The following is a 26,553-nucleotide window of genomic DNA, read 5'->3' on the forward strand; positions in this document are numbered from 1 at the left end:
AAAATCTCAAATATATTTGTGTAATCTCTTAAAACCTATTAAATACATTTCATATGTTTGTTTTCAGTAAAACTGTTTGCTTTGGTTGTTATGTTCTCTACACTAACTATGGATGGGGGGTCCTGTCAGTTTGACTAACCTCATAACTACCATAAAAAATTAGGAAATAAATATGTTATTCCTTTTTGTTGTAAAATGACTACTAATTATAAAATGAAGACAGTGTTTAGTCCAAATAGCTTTAATCTCATACAGTTATACATTCATATATATGTATTAAATTTATTATATTAACCTTTCAGCCATTGTCTGGATAATGATACAGAAGGTACAATAATGTGATGCATGTGCTTTCATGTTACAACATCCAGTAATATAAACCTGACCTTTAGTCTTTACAAAGTGACCTGTCTTAGCTGTGTTTAAATGATCTAGTACATTGTAAAATACAGTCACATTTCAGTTATTATACATTATATATGTATATAGATTATTACTATTTACAAACGAGTTCTTAAATGTATTTTTTTTAAAACATGAAACAGTAAATTTAGAGGAAAGCAATTACCCTTTCTTGTTGTGACCTTTGTACTAGGTTGTTGCTTTGTTTAGCTTGCTAAGCCTTAAGACATTTTGCTTATAGAGGATTATCAAGTTTTGTAACCAAACTGTATTTTTGTCTGAAAAATATGAAATTTCAAGCACTCTAAAGACAAAACCTGCTTTCTTAAATTCTTGTTTGGAAAAAAATAATAATAAAGGCATCCTAACACATAAAAATGGCTGATAAAATCCCCAAGGAGGTCATTCTAAGCTTTTGTTTGGTGATTTATTTGTCATATCCACAAGTAATTGTATATAAGGGAAATATACAAAATTGAAAGAGTTGAGCAGAGCGACTGTGTTTGATTCAGTACATGAGCAATATTTCAGCAAATAGAAAAGATAGGAAGTTATTTTTATTATTGTAGCTTGTGATATTGATAATTTGAGTTCCTAACTCATACAAAAATAGAGAATGTGTATTGTGAAATTACAAACATCTAATTTGAACCAGTGCTGCATTTAACATAACACTGAGTAATGCATAATATTAACATTTGAATTATAATTTACAATTTGATACCAAACATTGACATAAATTCATAAAATGGAAGTTCAATAAAATTTTGAATGCAAGTTAATAAACACAATGACATGTCCTTTGATCTATGGCCTGTAGCAATAGGGTTAGCCAACAAAGAATTAATGCAGTTACCATCTGGTCAGCTATTAATGTACATAACATCCACAATGTTTTTATTTATATTTTTCTTCAGTGTGAATAAGTAATATAATACCCAAATGTACACCCTCAGAGCCCACTTAGTATTTTTATGTAAGAAACAACTACTTTTCAATGTAGCATGCCTCATTAATAGGTGCACATGCATGTGAATGAGTAATAATACCCAGGTGCACACCCTCATGGTCCACTTAGCATTAGGGCAAAATTTGATGTATCTAAGTTCTTTCCTTTGGCACTATGATGGTTTCACACATACACACACACATTCAGACCCACAGACATGCCTTTTTTATTATTATAAGTCTAGATTTATATTTTTTTCATATAGTGTAATTTATTTGTTAGCTAGAGGAAGATGTGGGTTTTATGATGTAATGTCACATGAAATTTGTGTTAGTTTTAGACTTATTTAGAACAATGGTAGATTGTAAAAATAACATTTTGTAAAACATTGAGTTAGTTGTGAGTTGAGAAATTATGAAAGTTAGTTCAGATTAATTACTGAGAAATTTATTAATTGTAGGAATAGCTCATTTACACATGTTTATTAGTTTTTATATACTAAAATACTTTGGCAACTGAGATATATTTATCCAAACTTTCCATTTTGGCCTTTGGAAACAATTGTTAATATTTATAGAATTCTTTGAACGTTCTTCATTTCCCAGCACCAGCTCCTGTGAGCTGTAACATTGAAAACATATGCCACCCACAAGCATTATGTGTGTATGACTCCTCAGCTGATGAATACAAATGCCGTTGCAATGCTGGGTATGTTGGAGATGGATATCAGTGCACTCAAAGCCGTAAGTACAGTTATGTTTACTGTGCATTTTAGGAGGTAAAAATACATAAGGGATATGTATCATTTAACTCAAAGCTAAGAGTATGGTTATGTTTACTGTATGTTTCAGGACATAAATATACAAAAGAAGAGATACCAGTGCCTTTGAGGTCAGGACAATAGTTGCTATTATTACAAATTGTGTGAATTAGATGAATATTAATGTAGATATTGATAAGTAGATGAAGGTTGGAAGTGAATTTTGTAAAAGAAGCATTTTAAACTTTGTGAACGATGACCTAAGAAAGTCAAACGTTGTTCACTCCTCCACGTAAAAAATTTTCTCAACCCTAACCAGCTGATTTTACATAAATAATTTAAACTAAACATTGTTAGATAAGTGAATGAAAGGAATGAATTTCATTGTTATAAAAGTGATTATGTTAACTAAATAAGCTGTGTTGTCAATGCTTTAATTTTGATGTTAGCCAGGGGACACATGTTGTTGAAATTAGGAAGTTTGTAAAAGTAATTCTAAAATACTTTAGAATGTTCTAACTTATGCAATAAGAATCTAGTAAATTCAAGCAGTACATTATTATAAGTAGCTTAAATTGAAAGTGCAATTGTAAAAAAACAAAACAAACAAGCTTAAGGTTTGAGACGTAGTGTTTACGCTATTTTCTCAAGCTGTGAACCCATGTTTAGGTTCTCCTGACAGTTAAACTTTTAAATATGGAGTCATGATAGAGATTTGTAACTTGAAGAAATAATGTCAACGCTATGTCTCACACTTTAAGCTTGTTTGTTCACTTTTTTTTTGCATTTTCACTTTAAAATATCTGTTTCATTTCTTTATTTTCGAAGATCTCTATTCTACCTTTTTAAGTTAACAAATTTTAATAACTTTTGAGTTATTAAAATGTCCATCATGGACAAAAATCTATATAACAGCATTACTGTCCTGTGTGAAACAGTTTATTTTTGTGAAATGCAAAGTGAATTCCTGTCATTTAATGATTAATGTTTAGTTATAACAATATGTATGACTATCATGTTTCTAGTATCTCACTAAAACAACAATTCATGTATAAGTTTATTTCTAGAGGAATTGACCTGTGATGTAAACAACATTTGTTCCATCCATGCTGACTGTGTGTATGACTCCTTTGTTCTCAAACATGTGTGCCAGTGTCAAGAAGGGTATGATGGAGATGGAATCAACTGTGAACCAATAGGTAATAAGAACAAGAGCTTTCTATAATCAAAGCAATAGCTATACTCAGGTAAAACAGCTTGAAAAACAGCTTTCCAAAATCTGTCTATAAGTGTAGAGAACATAAAATAATATGTATAGGAAGTAGATTCATGCTGTCTATAAATAGAATGTTAAATAGTAAGTATAGGAAGTAAATCCTCATTGTCCGTAGGTAGAGAGAATGTGAAATATAGTAGAGTATTGATTAACAGAGAACATATCATTAAGGGCAGACTTTTTCATTCTCTTTCGTTTTTCTTGTATTTTGTAACCAACGTAAATCGTATAATAGTAGTTATCTCAATATTCTATAATAGATTCAAAGTACAGTCTTGTTGCTCTGGAGAATTCTGTAGGATAATAAACTGATAAATTCCACACATGGTTAAATCAGCTTATTTCTGTGCACATGCTTTGTTGCTCCAGAGAGTTTTGTATTACATACAGTGTCACATAAACAGTATAAAGGCACAAGGAGTGACTTGTTGTTTTATTGTCAGTGGATGTTTACTTCAGTCATTATAAATAAGTGTGGAATGTTAGCCGTTCTAACTCTGAAGAGAAGTACTTTGAAACTTTAGGACCAATAGTAAAGAAATAGGACACAGCAAATGTACTCTCTGCATCTGTCTTTGACAATGCTCCTTCTCATAGCAGTTTGCAACTCATAAACTCCTGTGTCCTGAATGCACTAAACAAAATGAGGGGGCATTTAAATACAGTAATTCAGTACAGTCACTGTAGAATCCATTTCTCATGTGACTCATTTTTTATATTAAAAACACCTTGCTATAGAGGACATTTGGATGCATTGGTAAGGTGCCATTAATGTTAGAGGTTCTACTGCAGCTTATACGGAAAGAAGGTTCTTGTAGTCTATAGATGTAGAAAATGTTAAATACCGTGTACAGGAAGAAGGTTCTACAGGGTATTCAGAAAGTCACTGTGCAGTTTTGTAATCATATACATATGTAAGTGCACAGTGACTTTCCAAACACCCTGTAGTTGTGAATAGGTATAGAGAATGTTAAGTATTATGTACAGCAAGAAGATTCTAGTTTATAGGTATAAAGAATATTCAGTAGTATGTACAGGAAGAAGATTCTAGTTGTTTGTAGGAAAAGAGAATGTTAAGTATTATGTACAGGAAGAAGATTCTAGTTGTCTGTAGGTAAAGAGAATGTTCAGTAGTATGTACAGGAAGGAGATTCCAGTTGTTTACAGGTATAGAGAATGTTAAGTATTATGTACAGGAAGAAGATTCTAGTTGTCTATAGATATAGAGAATGTTCAGTAGTATGTACAGGAAGGAGATTCTAGTTGTCTATAGATATAGAGAGTGTTCAGTAGTATGTACAGGAAGGAGATTCTAGTTGTCTATAGATATAGAGAGTGTTCAGTAGTATGTACAGGAAGGAGATTCTAGTTGTCTATAGATATAGAGAATGTTCAATAGTATGTACAGGAAGAAGATTCTAGTTGTCTAAAGATATAGAGAATGTTCAGTAGTATGTACAGGAAGGAGATTCTAGTTGTCTATAGATATAGAGAATGTTCAGTAGTATGTACAGGAAGGAGATTCTAGTTGTCTATAGATATAGAGAGTGTTCAGTAGTATGTACAGGAAGGAGATTCTAGTTGTCTATAGATATAGAGAATGTTAAGTATTATGTACAGGAAGAAGATTCTAGTTTATAGGTATAGAGAATATTCAGTAGTATGCACAGGAAGAAGATTCTAGTTGTTTATAGGTATAGAGAGTGTTCAATAGTATGTACAGGAAGGAGATTTTAGTTGTTTATAGGTATAGAGAATGTTAAGTATTATGTAGAGGAAGGAGATTCTAGTTGTTTACAGGTATAGAGAATGTTAAGTATCATGTACAGGAAGAAGATTCTAGTTGTTTGTAGGAAAAGAGAATGTTAAGTATTATGTACAGGAAGAAGATTCTAGTTGTCTGTAGGTAAAGAGAATGTTCAGTAGTATGTACAGGAAGGAGATTCCAGTTGTTTACAGGTATAGAGAATGTTAAGTATTATGTACAGGAAGAAGATTCTAGTTGTCTATAGATATAGAGAATGTTCAGTAGTATGTACAGGAAGGAGATTCCAGTTGTTTACAGGTATAGAGAATGTTAAGTATTATGTACAGGAAGAAGATTCTAGTTGTCTATAGATATAGAGAATGTTCAGTAGTATGTACAGGAAGAAGATTCTAGTTGTCTATAGATATAGAGAGTGTTCAGTAGTATGTACAGGAAGGAGATTCTAGTTGTCTATAGATATAGAGAGTGTTCAGTAGTATGTACAGGAAGAAGATTCTAGTTGTCTAAAGATATAGAGAATGTTCAGTAGTATGTACAGGAAGGAGATTCTAGTTGTCTATAGATATAGAGAGTGTTCAGTAGTATGTACAGGAAGGAGATTCTAGTTGTGTATAGATATAGAGAATGTTAAGTATTATGTACAGGAAGAAGATTCTAGTTTATAGGTATAGAGAATATTCAGTAGTATGCACAGGAAGAAGATTCTAGTTGTTTATAGGTATAGAGAGTGTTCAATAGTATGTACAGGAAGGAGATTTTAGTTGTTTATAGGTATAGAGAATGTTAAGTATTATGTAGAGGAAGGAGATTCTAGTTGTTTACAGGTATAGAGAATGTTAAGTATCATGCACAGGAAGAAGATTCTAGTTTATAGGTATAGAGAATATTCAGTAGTATGTACAGGAAGAAGATTCCAGTTGTTTACAGGTATAGAGAATGTTAAGTAGTATGTACAGGAAGGAGATTATAGTTGTTTATAGGTATAGAGAATGTTAAGTATTATGTACAGGAAAAGATTCTAGTTGTTTATAGGTATAGAGAATGTTAAACAGTATGTATAGGAAGAAGATTCTAGTTGTGAATAGATATACAGAATGTCAGATAGTATGTACAGGAAGAAGATTCTAGTTGTCTGTAGGTATAGAGAATGTTAAGTAGTATGCACAGGAAGAAGATTCTAGTTGTTTACAGGTATAGAGAATGTTAAGTATTATGTACAGGAAAAAGATTCTAGTTGTTTATAGGTATAGAGAATGTTAAGTATTATGTACAGGAAAAAGATTCTAGTTGTTTATAGGTATAGAGAATGTTAAGCATTATGTACAGGAAAAAGATTCTAGTTGTTTATAGGTATAGAGAATGTTAAACAGTATGTATAGGAAGAAGATTCTAGTTGTGAATAGATATACAGAATGTCAGATAGTATGTACAGGAAGAAGATTCTAGTTGTCTATAGATATAGAGAATGTTCAGTAGTATGCACAGGAAGAAGATTCTAGTTGTCTACAGGTATAGAGAGTGTTCAGTAGTATGTACAGGAAGGAGATTCTAGTTGTTTATAGGTATAGAGAATGTTAAGTATTATGTAGAGGAAGGAGATTCTAGTTGTCTATAGATACAGAGAATGTTAAGTATTATGTACAGGAAGAAGATTCCAGTTGTTTACAGGTATAGAGAATGTTAAGTATTATGTACAGGAAAAAGATTCTAGTTGTTTATAGGTATAGAGAATGTTCAGTAGTATGTACAGGAAGAAGATTCCAGTTGTTTACAGGTATAGAGAATGTTAAGTAGTATGTACAGGAAGGAGATTCTAGTTGTTTACAGATATAGAGAATATTCAGTAGTATGTACAGGAAGAAGATTCCAGTTGTTTACAGGTATAGAGAATGTTAAGTAGTATGTACAGGAAGAAGATTCCAGTTGTGTACAGATATAGAAAATCTTAAGTATCATGTACAGGAAAAAGATTCTAGTTGTTTATAGGTATAGAGAATGTTCAATAGTATGTACAGGAAGGAGATTCTAGTTGCGAATAGATATACAGAATGTCAGATAGTATGTACAGGAAGAGGATTCTAGTTGTCTGTAGATATACAGAATGTTCAGTAGTATGTACAGGAAGAAGATTCTAGTTGTCTATAGATATAGATAATGTTCAGTAGTATGTACAGGAAGAAGATTCTAGTTGTCTATAGATATAGAGAATGTTCAATAGTATGTACAGGAAGAAGATTCTAGTTGTCTAAAGATATAGAGAATGTTCAGTAGTATGTACAGGAAGGAGATTCTAGTTGTCTATAGATATAGAGAATGTTCAGTAGTATGTACAGGAAGGAGATTCTAGTTGTCTATAGATATAGAGAGTGTTCAGTAGTATGTACAGGAAGGAGATTCTAGTTGTCTATAGATATAGAGAATGTTAAGTATTATGTACAGGAAGAAGATTCTAGTTTATAGGTATAGAGAATATTCAGTAGTATGCACAGGAAGAAGATTCTAGTTGTTTATAGGTATAGAGAGTGTTCAATAGTATGTACAGGAAGGAGATTTTAGTTGTTTATAGGTATAGAGAATGTTAAGTATTATGTAGAGGAAGGAGATTCTAGTTGTTTACAGGTATAGAGAATGTTAAGTATCATGTACAGGAAGAAGATTCTAGTTGTTTGTAGGAAAAGAGAATGTTAAGTATTATGTACAGGAAGAAGATTCTAGTTGTCTGTAGGTAAAGAGAATGTTCAGTAGTATGTACAGGAAGGAGATTCCAGTTGTTTACAGGTATAGAGAATGTTAAGTATTATGTACAGGAAGAAGATTCTAGTTGTCTATAGATATAGAGAATGTTCAGTAGTATGTACAGGAAGGAGATTCCAGTTGTTTACAGGTATAGAGAATGTTAAGTATTATGTACAGGAAGAAGATTCTAGTTGTCTATAGATATAGAGAATGTTCAGTAGTATGTACAGGAAGAAGATTCTAGTTGTCTATAGATATAGAGAGTGTTCAGTAGTATGTACAGGAAGGAGATTCTAGTTGTCTATAGATATAGAGAGTGTTCAGTAGTATGTACAGGAAGAAGATTCTAGTTGTCTAAAGATATAGAGAATGTTCAGTAGTATGTACAGGAAGGAGATTCTAGTTGTCTATAGATATAGAGAGTGTTCAGTAGTATGTACAGGAAGGAGATTCTAGTTGTGTATAGATATAGAGAATGTTAAGTATTATGTACAGGAAGAAGATTCTAGTTTATAGGTATAGAGAATATTCAGTAGTATGCACAGGAAGAAGATTCTAGTTGTTTATAGGTATAGAGAGTGTTCAATAGTATGTACAGGAAGGAGATTTTAGTTGTTTATAGGTATAGAGAATGTTAAGTATTATGTAGAGGAAGGAGATTCTAGTTGTTTACAGGTATAGAGAATGTTAAGTATCATGTACAGGAAGAAGATTCTAGTTTATAGGTATAGAGAATATTCAGTAGTATGTACAGGAAGAAGATTCCAGTTGTTTACAGGTATAGAGAATGTTAAGTAGTATGTACAGGAAGGAGATTATAGTTGTTTATAGGTATAGAGAATGTTAAGTATTATGTACAGGAAAAAGATTCTAGTTGTTTATAGGTATAGAGAATGTTAAACAGTATGTATAGGAAGAAGATTCTAGTTGTGAATAGATATACAGAATGTCAGATAGTATGTACAGGAAGAAGATTCTAGTTGTCTGTAGGTATAGAGAATGTTAAGTAGTATGCACAGGAAGAAGATTCTAGTTGTTTACAGGTATAGAGAATGTTAAGTATTATGTACAGGAAAAAGATTCTAGTTGTTTATAGGTATAGAGAATGTTAAGTATTATGTACAGGAAAAAGATTCTAGTTGTTTATAGGTATAGAGAATGTTAAGTATTATGTACAGGAAAAAGATTCTAGTTGTTTATAGGTATAGAGAATGTTAAGTATTATGTACAGGAAAAAGATTCTAGTTGTTTATAGGTATAGAGAATGTTAAACAGTATGTATAGGAAGAAGATTCTAGTTGTGAATAGATATACAGAATGTCAGATAGTATGTACAGGAAGAAGATTCTAGTTGTCTATAGATATAGAGAATGTTCAGTAGTATGCACAGGAAGAAGATTCTAGTTGTCTACAGGTATAGAGAGTGTTCAGTAGTATGTACAGGAAGGAGATTCTAGTTGTTTATAGGTATAGAGAATGTTAAGTATTATGTAGAGGAAGGAGATTCTAGTTGTCTATAGATATAGAGAATGTTAAGTATTATGTACAGGAAGAAGATTCCAGTTGTTTACAGGTATAGAGAATGTTAAGTATTATGTACAGGAAAAAGATTCTAGTTGTTTATAGGTATAGAGAATGTTCAGTAGTATGTACAGGAAGAAGATTCCAGTTGTTTACAGGTATAGAGAATGTTAAGTAGTATGTACAGGAAGGAGATTCTAGTTGTTTACAGATATAGAGAATATTCAGTAGTATGTACAGGAAGAAGATTCCAGTTGTTTACAGGTATAGAGAATGTTAAGTAGTATGTACAGGAAGAAGATTCCAGTTGTGTACAGATATAGAAAATCTTAAGTATCATGTACAGGAAAAAGATTCTAGTTGTTTATAGGTATAGAGAATGTTCAATAGTATGTACAGGAAGGAGATTCTAGTTGCGAATAGATATACAGAATGTCAGATAGTATGTACAGGAAGAGGATTCTAGTTGTCTGTAGATATACAGAATGTTCAGTAGTATGTACAGGAAGAAGATTCTAGTTGTCTATAGATATAGATAATGTTCAGTAGTATGTACAGGAAGAAGATTCTAGTTGTCTGTAGGTATAGAGAATGTTCAGTAGTATGTACAGGAAGAAGATTCCAGTTGTTTACAGGTATAGAGAATGTTAAGTATTATGTACAGGAAGAAGATTCTAGTTGTCTGTAGGTAAAGAGAATGTTCAGTAGTATGCACAGGAAGAAGATTGCAGTTGTTTGCAGATATAGAGAATGTTAAGTATTATGTACAGGAAAAAGATTCTAGTTGTTTATAGGTATACAGAATGTTCAATAGTATGTACAGGAAGGAGATTCTAGTTGTTTACAGATATAGAGAATGTTAAGTATTATGTAGAGGAACAAGATTCTAGTTGTTTATAGGTTCTCGAGAGTGTTAAACAGTATGTATAGGAAGAAGGTTCTAGTTCTGAATAGTTATGCAGAATGTTAGATAGTATGTACAGGAAGAAGATTCTAGTTGTTTATAGGTATAAAGAATGTTAAGTAGTATGCACAGGAAGAAGATTCTAGTTGTTTACAGGTATAGAGAATGTTAAGTATTATGTACAGGAAAAAGATTCTAGTTGTTTATAGGTATAGAGAATGTTAAACAGTATGTATAGGAAGAAGATTCTAGTTGTGAATAGATATACAGAATGTCAGATAGTATGTACAGGAAGAAGATTCTAGTTGTCTATAGATATAGAGAATGTTCAGTAGTATGTACAGGAAGGAGATTCTAGTTGTCTGTAGATATAGAGAGTGTTCAGTAGTATGTACAGGAAGGAGATTCTAGTTGTCTATAGATATAGAGAATGTTAAGTATTATGTACAAGAAGGAGATTCTAGTTGTTTACAGGTATAGAGAATGTTAAGTATTATGTAGAGGAAGAAGATTCTAGTTGTCTATAGATATAGAGAATGTTCAGTAGTATGTACAGGAAGGAGATTCTAGTTGTCTATAGATATAGAGAGTGTTCAGTAGTATGTACAGGAAGGAGATTCTAGTTGTCTATAGATATAGAGAATGTTAAGTATTATGTACAGGAAGAAGATTCTAGTTTATAGGTATAGAGAATATTCAGTAGTATGCACAGGAAGAAGATTCTAGTTGTCTATAGGTATAGAGAGTGTTCAATAGTATGTACAGGAAGGAGATTTTAGTTGTTTATAGGTATAGAGAATGTTAAGTATTATGTAGAGGAAGGAGATTCTAGTTGTTTACAGGTATAGAGAATGTTAAGTATTATGTACAGGAAGAAGATTCTAGTTTATAGGTATAGAGAATATTCAGTAGTATGTACAGGAAGAAGATTCCAGTTGTTTACAGGTATAGAGAATGTTAAGTAGTATGTACAGGAAGGAGATTATAGTTGTCTGTAGGTATAGAGAATGTTAAGTAGTATGCACAGGAAGAAGATTCTAGTTGTTTACAGGTATAGAGAATGTTAAGTATTATGTACAGGAAAAAGATTCTGGTTGTTTATAGGTATAGAGAATGTTAAGTATTATGTACAGGAAAAGATTCTAGTTGTTTATAGGTATAGAGAATGTCAAATAGTATGTACAGGAAGAAGATTCCAGTTGTTTACAGGTATAGAGAATGTTCAGTAGTATGTACAGGAAGGAGATTCTAGTTGTTTACAGATATAGAGAATATTCAGTAGTATGTACAGGAAGAAGATTCCAGTTGTTTACAGGTATAGAGAATGTTAAGTAGTATGTACAGGAAGAAGATTCCATTTGTTTACAGGTATAGAGAATGTTAAGTATTATGTACAGGAAGAAGATTCTAGTTGTTTATAGGTATAGAGAGTGTTAAACAGTATGTATAGGAAGAAGGTTCTAGTTCTGAATAGTTATGCAGAATGTTAGATAGTATGTACAGGAAGAAGATTCTAGTTGTTTATAGGTATAAAGAATGTTAAGTATTATGTAGAGGAAGGAGATTCTAGTTGTTTACAGGTATAGAGAATGTTAAGTAGTATGTACAGGAAGGAGATTCTAGTTGTTTACAGATATAGAGAATATTCAGTAGTATGTACAGGAAGAAGATTCCAGTTGTTTACAGGTATAGAGAATGTTAAGTAGTATGTACAGGAAGAAGATTCCATTTGTTTACAGGTATAGAGAATGTTAAGTATTATGTACAGGAAGAAGATTCTAGTTGTCTGTAGGTAAAGAGAATGTTCAGTAGTATGCACAGGAAGGAGATTCCAGTTGTTTACAGGTATAGAGAATGTTAAGTATTATGTACAGGAAGAAGATTCTAGTTGTCTGTAGGTATAGAGAATGTTCAGTAGTATGCACAGGAAGGAGATTCCAGTTGTTTACAGGTATAGAGAATGTTAAGTATTATGTACAGGAAGAAGATTCTAGTTGTCTGTAGGTATAGAGAATGTTCAGTAGTATGTACAGGAAGGAGATTCTAGTTGTTTATAGGTATAGAGAATGTTAAGTATTATGTAGAGGAAGGAGATTCTAGTTGTCTATAGATATAGAGAATGTTAAGTATTATGTACAGGAAGAAGATTCCAGTTGTTTACAGGTATAGAGAATGTTAAGTATTATGTACAGGAAGAAGATTCTAGTTGTCTGTAGGTAAAGAGAATGTTCAGTAGTATGCACCGGAAGGAGATTCCAGTTGTTTACAGGTATAGAGAATGTTAAGTATTATGTACAGGAAGAAGATTCTAGTTGTCTGTAGGTATAGAGAATGTTCAGCAGTATGTACAGGAAGAAGATTGCAGTTGTTTACAGATATAGAGAATGTTAAGTATTATGTACAGGAAAAAGATTCTAGTTGTTTATAGGTATACAGAATGTTCAATAGTATGTACAGGAAGGAGATTCTAGTTGTTTACAGATATAGAGAATGTTAAGTATTATGTAGAGGAATAAGATTCTAGTTGTTTATAGGTATAGAGAGTGTTAAACAGTATGTATAGGAAGAAGATTCTAGTTGTTTATAGGTATAAAGAATGTTAGATAGTATGTACAGGAAGAAGATTCTAGTTGTTTATAGGTATAAAGAATGTTAAGTATTATGTAGAGGAAGGAGATTCTAGTTGTTTACAGGTATAGAGAATGTTAAGTATTATGTACAGAGAGAAGATTCTAGTTGTCTATAGGTATAGAGAATGTTCAGTAGTATGTACAGGAAGAAGATTCTAGTTGTTTATAGGTATAGAGAATGTTTAGTATTATGTACAGGAAGAAGATTCTAGTTGTCTAGAGGTAGAGAAGGCAAAACAGTTCATACCAGAGGTAGATTTTAGCTTTCTCTAACAATGAAAAATGTTAAACAACACATACACTAAGTATGCTTTAGTTGTCTCTGATAATGGAGAAAAGTTAAACAATGCATGCACTACGTATATTTTAATCAGTGATGTCGAGAAACCCACTTGTTGAGAAATTTATATGCAAAAACGGCTCGTTTGGGTTGAGAAAATATTTTACATAGAAGAGCGAACAACCTTTCGACCTTTTTCGGTCATTGTCACCTGGCGATTTGCCAGAAACATAACAATCTGGTGAACACGGCCTCTTTTTTTCCAACTTGTGAACGATCGTATTGGCGTTTCTTTGCCGCTTAGAAAACGAGAAATACCCATTTTCACGAGTGATGATTGGCTGACAAGCACTGATGACGTAACTATGGATTCCCCTACGTACCCAGTATGGAGAAGCACCGCACTCAAACTTCAGAGATACAAATATTTTTTAAGTGATGTCGAGAAACCCACTTGTTGAGAAATTTATATGCAAAAACGGCTCGTTTGGGTTGAGAAAATATTTTACATAGAAGGTCGAAACGTTGTTCGCTCTTCTATGTAAAATATTTTCTGAACCCAAACGAGCCGTTTTTGCATACAAATATTTTTTATTATTTCAATCACAAACATGATTATCGCAAGTAGCCATGTGGACTATGTCTTTTATTTATGATCAAAATTTATTTGTATCTCACTAGAAATTTTCTTTTCACCCCTTTCAAGCCCTGGGGGAACAATTTATCACTTTATTGTATGGGCCTATATAATATATAATAATTTGGAAGTTGCAGCAAGTCATAATATTTGTCTGTATGAGCATATAGTCGTAATGTATACACCAAAATTGTAATGATTACATTCAGATCGTAATTGTTGGCATCTCTGGAATATGTTTTAGCTCAGTTTATAAATGGAAAAGGTTAAAAGTATATGTTTTAGCTTTGTTTAAAGACAGAAATGGTTAAAAGAACATGTTTTAGCTCTGTTTATAGATAGAAAAAGTTAAAAGAACATGTTTTAGCTCTGTTTATAGATAGAAAAAGTTAAAAGTATATGTTTTAGCTTTGTTTAAAGACAGAAATGGTTAAAAGAACATGTTTTAGCTCTGTTTATAGATAGAAAAAGTTAAAAGTATATGTTTTAGCTCTGTTTATGGATAGAAAAAGTTAAAAGTATATGTTTTAGCTCTGTTTATACATAGAAGAGGTTAAAAGAACATGTTTTAGCTCTGTTTATACATAGAAGAGGTTAAAAGTATATGTTTTAGCTCTGTTTATACATAGAAGAGGTTAAAAGAACATGTTTTAGCTCTGTTTATGAATAGAAGAGTTTAAAAGAACATGTTTTAGTTTTCTTTATAGATAGAAAAGGTTAGATAATTCATATGCTTGAGCTTTGTTTAGGCTTTAGTAAAAGAAAAAGTTGCAGCTACATACTAGGGGAACAGGTTCTCACAATATTGAGGGATAGCTTATATAGATTGCAGCTTTCTCTTGGTATAGAGAGACAGTTCATTATTCACCATGTAGTTACAATCTGTTTTTTTTATTATTTCAAACAAGGTCAAATGAATTTTTAGATCTAGTTTTTTAAGGAGGTGCAGTGAATTATTTTATTCAGTAGGTTTTTTTCTTGTTCAACAATGTACATTGTTTTTGAGTTATGTAGAACTGTTGGCTGTATTTACTAACCATCTTGTTTGTCTGTTTTTATCAGATGAATGTAACACTGTAGAGAATTGTGACAGGAATGCACAATGTACATATGACAGCAGTTCTAACCGGTACCGGTGCATGTGTAATCCTGGTTACTTGGGAGACGGAAAGTCGTGTCAGCTTGAAGAAGGTAAAGAACCACACTCGTCCATTTTATATACTTTTGAGTGATAAAACGTTAATCATTGTTATCTCTCAGTCTGTTCTCTAAACATGTGATTCAAGGTACAGACATACATGTTATCTTGTGAGTGAATGTATAGAATAATGCATAGCAATATATAAAACATGCTGTATCCAGTTTTCTTTCTCAGTATCAGGGCTTCTCTGGTTATAAGAGATATGGCAAACACAGTTGCAGTAGACACACCATTTGTATTATCAGTTTTATGTACAACAACTGCAGTTGTGTGATTTAGGTAGTTAAATGAGCAACAAACCCAATCAATGAACTTGTATCATGTAAGAGATAACATACCTTCAGTATTTTTGCAGCCTTAGACAGCACTTATTAATATAAATGCTCATACATGTGTAGATACACTTTCTCAATGTAAATACTGTAACAGATGTAGATATACTTTCTCAATGTAAATACTGTAACAGATGTAGATATACTTTATCAACATAGGTACTGTAACAAATGTAGATATACTTTATCAACATAGGTGATGTAACAGATGTAGATAGGCTTTATCAACATAGGTACTGTAACATATATAGATATACTTTATCAACATAGGTACTGTAACAGATATAGATATACTTTATCAACATAGGTGCTGTAACAGATATAGATATACTTTATCAACATAGGTGCTGTAACAGATATACATACACTTTATCAACATAGGTGATGTAACAGATGTAGATATACTTTATCAACATAGGTACTGTAACAGATATAGATATACTTTATCAACATAGGTGATGTAACAGATGTAGATATACTTTATCAACATAGGTGATGTAACAGATGTAGATATACTTTATCAACATAGGTACTGTAACAGATATAGATATTCTTTATCAACATAGGTGATGTAACAGATGTAGATATACTTTATCAACATAGGTAGTGTAACAGATATAGATATACTTTATCAACATAGGTGATGTAACAGATATAGATATACTCTATCAACATAGGTGATGTAACAGATATAGATAGGCTTTATCAACATAGGTACTGTAACAGATGTAGATAGGCTTTATCAACATAGGTACTGTAACAGATGTAGATAGGCTTTATCAACATAGGTACTGTAACAGATATAGATATACCTTATAAACATGGGTGATGTAACAGATATAGATATACTTTATCAACATAGATACTGTGACAGATATAGATATACGTTATCAATATAGGTACTGTAACAGATATACGTTATCAACATCCCTTGGTGTGGATTTCTATATGTGGTGAGGGGACCTCCCAGAGAAGGTTCTGTTCTTTCAGTTTACCTCTTCTAGGATCTAAACATTCTCCTACATGTTTGCTATGCATGGCAACCTGTGGAAGGGAGGAGATGATCCTGGTGGTTGAGGGGTTTAAGTCTAACCCACCACTTTGGGCTTGAATTTCTTTAGATGGGAGGCCTTGAGGTGGCCCTTCCAGGGTCAGTTTGCTGGTTCACTTTGGCTAGGGTCAACCTAGTACAAGTGTTGGATGTTCTCAACAAGTGTTGTGGACATTGTATCTGATGCTGGTGTTTGGGTATAGTGCTCATGAAACCCTGCGGTGTTCTTGTTTGGCACTGTAGTGTGTCTTCTCATAGAGCTCCATGAGGGGTTGGGTCAGTTGGCATCAAAACATTCTTTCATTATTATGGTTTTTCTTAATCAAAATCTAAATAAAATAGTGTAAAAACAGACCATTAGTAAACAACCACATCTTGATGATTCTGAACAGCAATCTTCAACTTCTTCAAAACTTGTACCTCATTTTCTGATATTAAAGTCTTTATCAGACAAATTATGAGGGTAAATGTCTCTATTTCTTTTATTCAGAAGGGACTTGCTGGCTCTCCTAAGTCAGTCATAAAGCTTCATTCTGGTGGAAACATCCACATCTCAACAGCATTTAATTCCTTTTGCATTCAAAGCCTTTGGGGGATATTTCCATTGAGGCTACTCTCCATGCTACTTTGAATTTTCAAGAGGAGTTATTGTTGAAAAAAATTTGAAGAAAATCCCCGAGTCAGACATCCTCACTGGTTTCTCCACTTGGGAGTTTCTGCAGTGTGGCATATCTCCTGCCACCATCAAGGTAGGATATCTTAATTCCAAGGTATGGCCATATGTTCCAAACCCTCTCAGACGTTTCCAATGTCAGCAATTTGGTCACTCAAAGACATCTTGTCATAGTTCCTTGACGTGTGCGCATTGCAGTGGATAGGACCATGATGCCTATGAGTGTGAAATAGACCCTCAGTGTGGTAATTGTAGTGGATAGGACCATGATGCCTATGAGTGTGAAATAGACCCTCAGTGTGGTAATTGTAGTGGATAGGACCATGATGCCTATGAGTGTGAAATAGACTCTCAGTGTGGTAATTGTAGTGGATAGGACCATGATGCCTATGAGTGTGAAATAGACCCTCAGTGTGGTAATTGTAGTGGATAGGACCATGATGCCTATGAGTGTGAAATAGACCCTCAGTGTGGTAATTGTAGTGGCTGTCATCCCTCTCACTTTTGTTCATGCCCTAGGTGGGTGGAAGAAAAAGAGTTACAGTCTTTGAAAATGTTTCACAACATTTCTTTCCCCGAGGCTCGAAAGTTGCTGTCTGCCACTCCATCTTGGATGTATGCCACTGCACTACGTTCAATTGTTACGGCGGGAGAGCAGGGAGATCTCTCAGTGCCTCTGAAAGAATCATTCTTAAAACACGTGAAGTCTTTTGACCTCAGTGGTTTAGAAAGTTGATGAATCAATGTCAACACCCATCTCTGTCCCTACTATTCTTTCCTGCAGATCCCTGGATCCACTTCATTTAGTTCCTGGTTCGGGTTTTTCCTCTGTTCCATCTTCTTTTCTGGCCCCAAGATGCAGAACAATCCTCAGTCACTGGAATCTTCTTCTAATGACAGAGATCTGCCCAAGCGACCCAGGGCAGGATCCTTGGAGATCAGTCCTCTTTAAGATGAAGAAAATAAGACATGATTGTAAATGGAAGGGCTCTCCACTCAATTCACCTATACATAAGTAAAAATGGCCACTTTGATACAGTGAACTGTTGAGGTTTACATTTAATCTAGATGACATCAAAGCACTAATTGATTCTTACTATTTTATTTGTCTTTTCTTACAGGAAACATTTCTGAAACCTGCTGATACAGTCACCTTTTGGCTGTTTTCTTTCCACAGAAATGACAGGTTGTGTGATGGACAAGTGCATGGAGAGATGGCACCTCTGGTTGATCAGCATGTGCCCACCCTGTCTTTGCCAATCGACACACCCTTGTAGGCCGATGCCATCCATGTTTCTTTGGGCTGTACCATCTCTGTTTGTTCTCTTTACCTGTCAAGAACTATGATCAATCAGACCTTGATGCTTTCGTTGTACAGTTGCTATCCCCCTTTTCATCTTGGGGGACTTTATTGGACATAATACCCTCTGAGGAGGTGTCAATATTGATGGGAGGGATAAGTTCCTAGAGCTTATGCTCTCAGATCACAACTTTTCTGTCTTCAGTCTTTGTTTTTATACTTATTTTCACGTGCCTGGTGAGCCTTTTACTTCTATTGATCTCTCAGTCTGCTCTCCTTCACTGTTCTCCCACTTTTTGTGGACAGTTGAAAGTGACCCACAGGGCAGTGATTATTACAGTACAAGATTCTGTACCCCCTTCATCATCAGGGACTTTGGCTCTGCATGGAGGCTTTCCAAACTTCCCCAGTCCAGTGTTTGTACACAGAGTTTCATGAACCTCTTCCACACTTCTGCCATCAGCAACTGTCTTTACTGTATGCCTCAAAACTTTGATCCTTACAACAACATCCCACCAGGGGTTGTGTTTTCCATTCTCATTAAGCCATGCTTTTTCGGAAGAGACAACATGCTGTTGCTCATTTTGACCTTCTTATCTGGGCACAATTGGATGAATTGGGTCTGTCATTGCTGTGTCCACTGGTTAACCCATCCCACCATGGCTTATTACCATCCCCAAGTGTGACCTTACTTTGAGTGATCTAAGAAAATTAGACACTCCCTGTTAGAAGTACCATCTTTTGTTTGCTGGACATCTTTCAAACCATCCTTCTATTCCCATTTACATGGATGTTTCAAAATTAGGTGACTCTGTGGGCTCTGCCATAGTTCGGTGGTTGTGCACAGAATCCTTTTACAGTTTCTGTGTTCAGTGCTAAACTGTACACCAGTTCTTTGTCTTGGATCACATACCAGCTAAGCATTACTCAAATTGTACAATTTATACTGATTTGCTTAACTCTCTACTGATCCTGGAATTGCTTTTCATTAGTTCTCACCGATATTCAAACTTGACTGGCCCATTTCACTCTGACATCTACTTCTGGATACTAGGCCATGTTGGTATTGATGGGAACGAGCTTGCTAACGTTTCTGCTATGTCTGTCTGCTCTGGTGCTGTCACTGCTGTACCTGACGTTTCTGCTATGTCTGTCTGCTCTGGTGCTGTCACTGCTGTACCTGTTTCATATATGGACTATGATCCTGTATTTAAGGCTCAGCTGTGAGCCAGTTAGCAGTTAACTTGGAATGAGCAATGTGAAAACAAGCTTTTTCAGATAAAGTTCTCTATTTGACTTTGGTCATCTTGTTTCCATAAGGATCAGAAAGAAGAAGTTGTCCTAACTAGACTACACTTTGGTCACAGATTTTTAACTCATTGTTTTCTTTCATCTGGGACAGATGCACCAATGCGTGGTCTGTGTGACACTCATGTCACAATAGTCCACATTTTACTGTCATGCTATCATTTAAATTAGTACAGTTTTTGTTTTTATTTTAATTTATTTTTCGTTTGGTTTGTTGTAGTCAGAGGTTTATATTTCCTATTTTAAATGCAGTCCTTCCTGTTGATTTTGTTTTGATTTACCTAACTCTATCAGTATTATTTTCTTCTAAAAATATATATTTCTGTATACACTGATGTAGACTGCAATATTGTCAACAATTATGTTTATGGTAAAATAATTCACCATTTCTATATATATATTTCTTCATACACAGGTAGATGTAGTCTGTAATATTGTCAACAACTATGTTTACAGTACGATAATTCACCATTTCTATGTATATATTTCTTTATAAACAGATGTAGGCTGTAATATTGTCAACAACTATGTTTACAGTACGATAATTCACCATTTCTATATATATATTTCTTCATACACAGGTAGATGTAGGCTGTAATATTGTCAACAACTATGTTTACAGTAAGATAATTCACCATTTCTATGTATATATTTCTTTATAAACAGATGTAGGCTGTAATATTGTGAACAACTGTGATGTCAATGCAGAATGCGTGTATGACTATCTCAGTCTTCAGTACCATTGTCAGTGTAGGTCAGGATTTCAAGGAGATGGAAAGATATGTAGACAAGTGGAAATACCTTGTAACGTGGTGAATAGATGTGACGTTCGTGCAGACTGTCTCTATGACCCTGGTTCTCAAGGGTACCGGTGTCGATGTTGGGAAGGCTATGAAGGTGATGGTTTTACATGTCATCCAGGAACATCTTGCAGAGAAAAACCAGATGTCTGTGATGTTCATGCAGAGTGTGTGTACAGCCCTGATTCTGACAGGTACTACTGTCGTTGTGCATCAGGGTATACAGGAGATGGCTTTACTTGTGAAGGTAAGATTAATTCTGACATATAAATTATAATCTATAACAAGCACTTTGGATATGGCTTCACTGCTAGAGGTAGGTTGACTCCTAACAGATATTGTTGTTACCTGTAACAGTCTACTTGAGATATGGCTTCACTGCTAGAGGTAGGTTGACTTCTAACAGATATTGTTGTTACTTGTAACAGTCTACTTGAGATATGGCTTCACTGCTAGAGGTAGGTTGACTCCTAACAGATATTGTTGTTACCTGTAACAGTCTACTTGAGATATGGCTTCACTGCTAGAGGTAAGTTGACTCCTAACAGATATTGTTGTTACCTGTAACAGTCTACTTGAGATATGGCTTTATTGCTAAAGGTAAGTTGACTTATCATAGATTACTTGTAGAGCATAACTAACTTTTTACAGATATTATTGAAATAAAAATGACATACCACACATACAAAAAGAAATTAGGAAAGTTGTGATATAATGTTTGAATCAGCAAGAGATCTATTGATCCATCATAGCTGAAACTATGAAATAATCTCTTCAACATCTGAAGGCAACTTATTCCAAAAACCAACCACCAAACAATAGACCTGTTTTAGTTGAAGGTGACTCTTGTCCTGCCAAAATTTACATTTGTATCTGTTGGTCCTAGTGTTAGTCCTACTATTCCCATTATTAATTACAAAAAAAGATAATGCATCAACACTACCAATTCTCTTTACAACCATAAACACTTCATCAAATACATTCTAACCCTTTAATATTGTACACACTTCATCAAATAAATTCTAACCCTTTAACATCATACACACTTCATCAAATACATTCTAACCCTTTAACATTGTACACACTTCATCAAATACATTCTAACCCTTTAACATTGTACACACTTCATCAAATACATTCTAACCCTTTAACATCGTACACACTTCATCAAATACATTCTCACCCTTTGACATTGTACACACTTCATCAAATACATTCTAACCCTTTAACATTGTACAAACTTCATCAGATACATTCTAATACTTTAACATCGTTCACACTTCATCAATTACATTCTAACCCTTTAACATCGTACACACTTAATCAAATACATTCTAACCCTTTATTATCCCAAACACTTCATCAAATACATTCTAACCCTTTAACATTGTATACACTTCATCAAATACATTCTAACCCTTTAATATTATACACACTTCATCAAATACATTCTAACCCTTTAACATTGTACACACTTCATCAAATACATTCTAACCCTTTAATATTATACACACTTCATCAAATACATTCTAACCCTTTAACATCTTACACACTTCATCAAATACATTCTAACCCTTTAACATTGTACACATTTCATCAAATACATTCTAACCCTTTAACATCGTACACACTTCATTAAATACATTCTAACCCTTTAATATCATACAAACTTCATCAAATACATTCTAACCCTTTAACATTGTACACACTTCATCAAATACATTCTAACCCTTTAATATCTTACACACTTCATTAAATACATTCTAACCCTTTAATATCTTACACACTTCATTAAATACATTCTAACCCTTTAATATCATACACACTTCATCAAATACATTCTAACCCTTTAACATTGTACACACTTCATCAAATACATTCTAACCCTTTAATATCTTACACACTTCATCAAATACATTCTAACCCTTTAATATCATACAAACTTCATCAAATACATTCTCACCCTTTAGTATCATACACACTTGATCAAATACATTCTAACCCTTTAACATTGTACACACTTCATCAGGTATATTCTAACCCTTTAACATTGTACACACTTCATCAAATACATTCTAACCCTTTAACACCTTACACACTTTATCAGATACATTCTAACCCTTTAATATCATAAGCACTTCATCAAATACATTCTCACCCTTTATTATCCTAAACACTTCATCAAATACATTCTAACCCTTTAACACCTTACACACTTTATCAGATACATTCTAACCCTTTAACATTGTACACACTTCATCAAATACATTCTAACCCTTTAACACCTTACACACTTTATCAGATACATTCTAACCCTTTAATATCATAAGCACTTCATCAAATACATTCTCACCCTTTATTATCCTAAACACTTCATCAAATACATTCTAACCCTTTAACATCGTACACACTTCATCAAATACATTCTAACCCTTTAACATTGTACACACTTCATTAGATATATTCTAACCCTTTAATATCATACAAATTTCATTAAATACATTCTAACCCTTTAACATTGTACACTCTTCATCAGGTATATTCTAACCCTTTAACATTGTACACACTTCATCAAATGCATTCTAACCCTTTAACGTTTTGCACGCTCCATCAAATACGTTCTAACCCTTTAACGTTATATACACTTCGTCGGGTTATATTCTAACCCTTTAACATTGTACACACTTCATCAAATACATTCTAACCCTTTAACATCGTACACACTTCATCAAATACATTCTAACCCTTTAATATCATACAAACTTCATCAAATACATTCTAACCCTTTAACATCTTACACACTTCATCAAATACATTCTAACCCTTTAATATCATACACACTTCATCAAATACATTCTAACCCTTTAACATTGTACACACTTCATCAAATACATTCTAACCCTTTAATATCTTACACACTTCATCAAATACATTCTAACCCTTTTAATATCATACAAACTTCATCAAATACGTTCTCACACTTTAGTATCATACACACTTGATCAAATACATTCTAACCCTTTAACATTGTACACACTTCATCAAATACATTCTAACCTTTTAACATTGTACACACTTCATCAACTACGTTCTAACCGTTTAATATCATACAGGCTTCGTCATATACGTTCTAACCCTTTAACATTGTACGCACTTCATCAAATACGTTCTAACCAGCTTTAACATTGTACGCACTTCATCAAATACATTCTAACCCTTTAACATCGTACACACTTCATCAAATACGTTCTAACCAGCTTAACGTTGTACGCACTTCATCAGATACGTTCTAACCAGCTGACATTGTACGCACTTCATCAGATGCGTTCTAACCCTTTGACATCGTTGCGCTTCATCAGATACGTTCTAACTCTTTAACGTTGTGCACACTTCATCAGATACGTTCTAACCCTTTGAACATCGTGCGCACTTCATCAAATACGTTCTAACCTCTTGAACATTGTACACACTTCATCAAATACGTTCTAACCCTTTAACATCGTTGCGCTTCATTGGATATATTCTAACCCTTTAATATCATACAAATTTCATCAAATGCGTTCTAACCAGCTAACATCATACACACTTCATCAAATACGTTCTAACCCTTTAATATCATACACACTTCATTAAATACATTCTAACCCTTTAACATTGTACACACTTCATCAGGTATATTCTAACCCTTTAACATTGTACACACTTCATCAAATGCATTCTAACCCTTTAACATTTTACACACTCCATCAAATACATTCTAACCCTTTAACATTATATACACTTCATCAGGTATATTCTAACCCTTTAACATTGTACACACTTCATCAAATACATTCTAACCCTTTAACATCGTACACACTTCATCAAATACGTTCTAACCCTTTAATATCATACAGGCTTCATCAGATACGTTCTAACCCTTTAACATCTTACACACTTCATCAAATACGTTCTAACCCTTTAATATCATACACACTTCATCAAATACGTTCTAACCCTTTAACATTGTACGCACTTCATCAAATACGTTCTAACCCTTTATTATCTTACGCACTTCATCAAATACGTTCTAACCCTTTATTATCATACAAACTTCATCAAATACGTTCTCACACTTTAGGTATCATACACTTGATCAGATACGTTCTAACCCTTTGACATTGTGCGCTTCATCAACTACGTTCTAACCGGTTTAATATCATACAAACTTCATCGTATGCATTCTAACCAGCTAACGTTGTACACACTTCATCAGATACGTTCTAACCCTTTGACGTTGTGCACACTTCATCAAATACGTTCTAACCCTTTAACATCGTACACACTTCATCAAATACGTTCTAACCCTTTGACATTGTGCACACTTCATCAAATACGTTCTAACCCTTTTAACATTGTGCACACTTCATCAGATGCGTTCTAACCAGCTGAACATCGTACACACTTCATCAAATACGTTCTAACTCTTTAACGTTGTACGCACTTCATCAAATACGTTCTAACCAGCTGAACATCGTGCACACTTCATCAAATACGTTCTAACCAGCTGAACATTGTACACACTTCATCAGATGCGTTCTAACCAGCTTGACATCGTTGCACACTTCGTCAGATGCATTCTAACCTCTTGACATCGTTGCACACTTCATCAAATACGTTCTAACCCTTTGACGTTGTACGCACTTCATCAGATACGTTTCTAACCCTTTAACGTTGTGCACACTTCGTCAGATGCGTTCTAACCCTTTGACATCGTTGCGCACTTCGTCAGATACGTTCTAACCCTTTACGTTGTGCGCACACTTCATCAGATACGTTCTAACCAGCTAACGTTGTGCGCACTTCATCAGATGCGTTCTAACCAGCTGACATCGTTGCGCACTTCATCAGATACGTTCTAACCAGCTGACATCGTATGCACACTTCATCAGATACGTTCTGACCCTTTGACGTTGTACACACTTCGTCAGATGCGTTTCTAACCCTTTGACATCGTGCGCACTTCATCAGATGCGTTCTAACTCTTTAACATTGTACACGCTTCATCAAATACATTCTAACCAGCTGACATTGTACACACTTCATCAAATACGTTCTAACCAGCTGACGTTGTACACACTTCGTCAGATACGTTCTAACCCTTTGACATCGTTGCGCACTTCGTCAGATACATTCTAACTCTTTAACATTGTACGCACTTCATCAAATACATTCTAACCGGCTGACATCGTTGCACACTTCATCAAATACATTCTAACCCTTTAACATTGTACACACTTCATCAAATACATTCTAACCCTTTAACATTGTACACACTTCATTAGATATATTCTAACCCTTTAATATCATACACACTTCATCAAATACATTCTAACCCATTAACATTGTACACACTTCATCAGGTATATTCTAACCCTTTAACATTGTACACACTTCATCAAATGCATTCTAACCCTTTAACATCTTACACACTCCATCAAATACATTCTAACCCTTTAACATTATATACACTTCATCAGGTATATTCTAACCCTTTAACATTGTACACACTTCATCAAATACATTCTAACCCTTTAACATCGTACACACTTCATCGAATACATTCTAACCATATAACACCTTACACACTTTATCAGATACATTCTAACCCTTTAATATCATACACACTTGGTCAAATACATGCTAACCCTTTAATATCATACACACTTCATCAAATACATTCTAACCCTTTAACGTTGTGCGCACTTCATCAAATACGTTCTAACCCTTTGACATCGTACGCACTTCATCAGATACGTTCGGACCAGCTTTAACATCGTTGCGCGTTTCAGCAAATACGTTTCTAACCCTTGACATCATACACACTTCATCAAATACGTTCTCACCTTTATTATCCTAAACAGCTTCGTCAGATAAATTCTAACCCTTTAATATCATATGCACACTTCATCAAATACGTTCTCACCCTTTGTTATCCTGGACACTTCATCAGATACGTTCTAACCAGCTGACATTGTACGCACTT

General features: G+C 33.8%; 1 protein-coding gene across 1 annotated transcript in view; it reads left to right on the forward strand.

Annotated features, from left to right (window-relative positions):
* The window catches only part of LOC143226890 (uncharacterized), a 96,878-nt gene that overhangs the window by 41,399 nt on the left and 28,926 nt on the right, over positions 1 to 26,553 (forward strand). The window contains exons 13-16 of the mRNA XM_076458425.1: positions 1,957 to 2,094; positions 3,179 to 3,310; positions 14,926 to 15,054; positions 20,395 to 20,775. Of these exons, the coding sequence (XP_076314540.1) occupies positions 1,957 to 2,094; positions 3,179 to 3,310; positions 14,926 to 15,054; positions 20,395 to 20,775 (780 nt within the window). The remainder of the gene's footprint in view (positions 1 to 1,956; positions 2,095 to 3,178; positions 3,311 to 14,925; positions 15,055 to 20,394; positions 20,776 to 26,553) is intronic.

The sequence above is a fragment of the Tachypleus tridentatus genome, chromosome 9, assembly GCF_004210375.1.
Source record: "Tachypleus tridentatus isolate NWPU-2018 chromosome 9, ASM421037v1, whole genome shotgun sequence".
In the NCBI taxonomy this organism is placed as follows: Eukaryota; Metazoa; Arthropoda; class Merostomata; order Xiphosura; family Limulidae; genus Tachypleus; species Tachypleus tridentatus.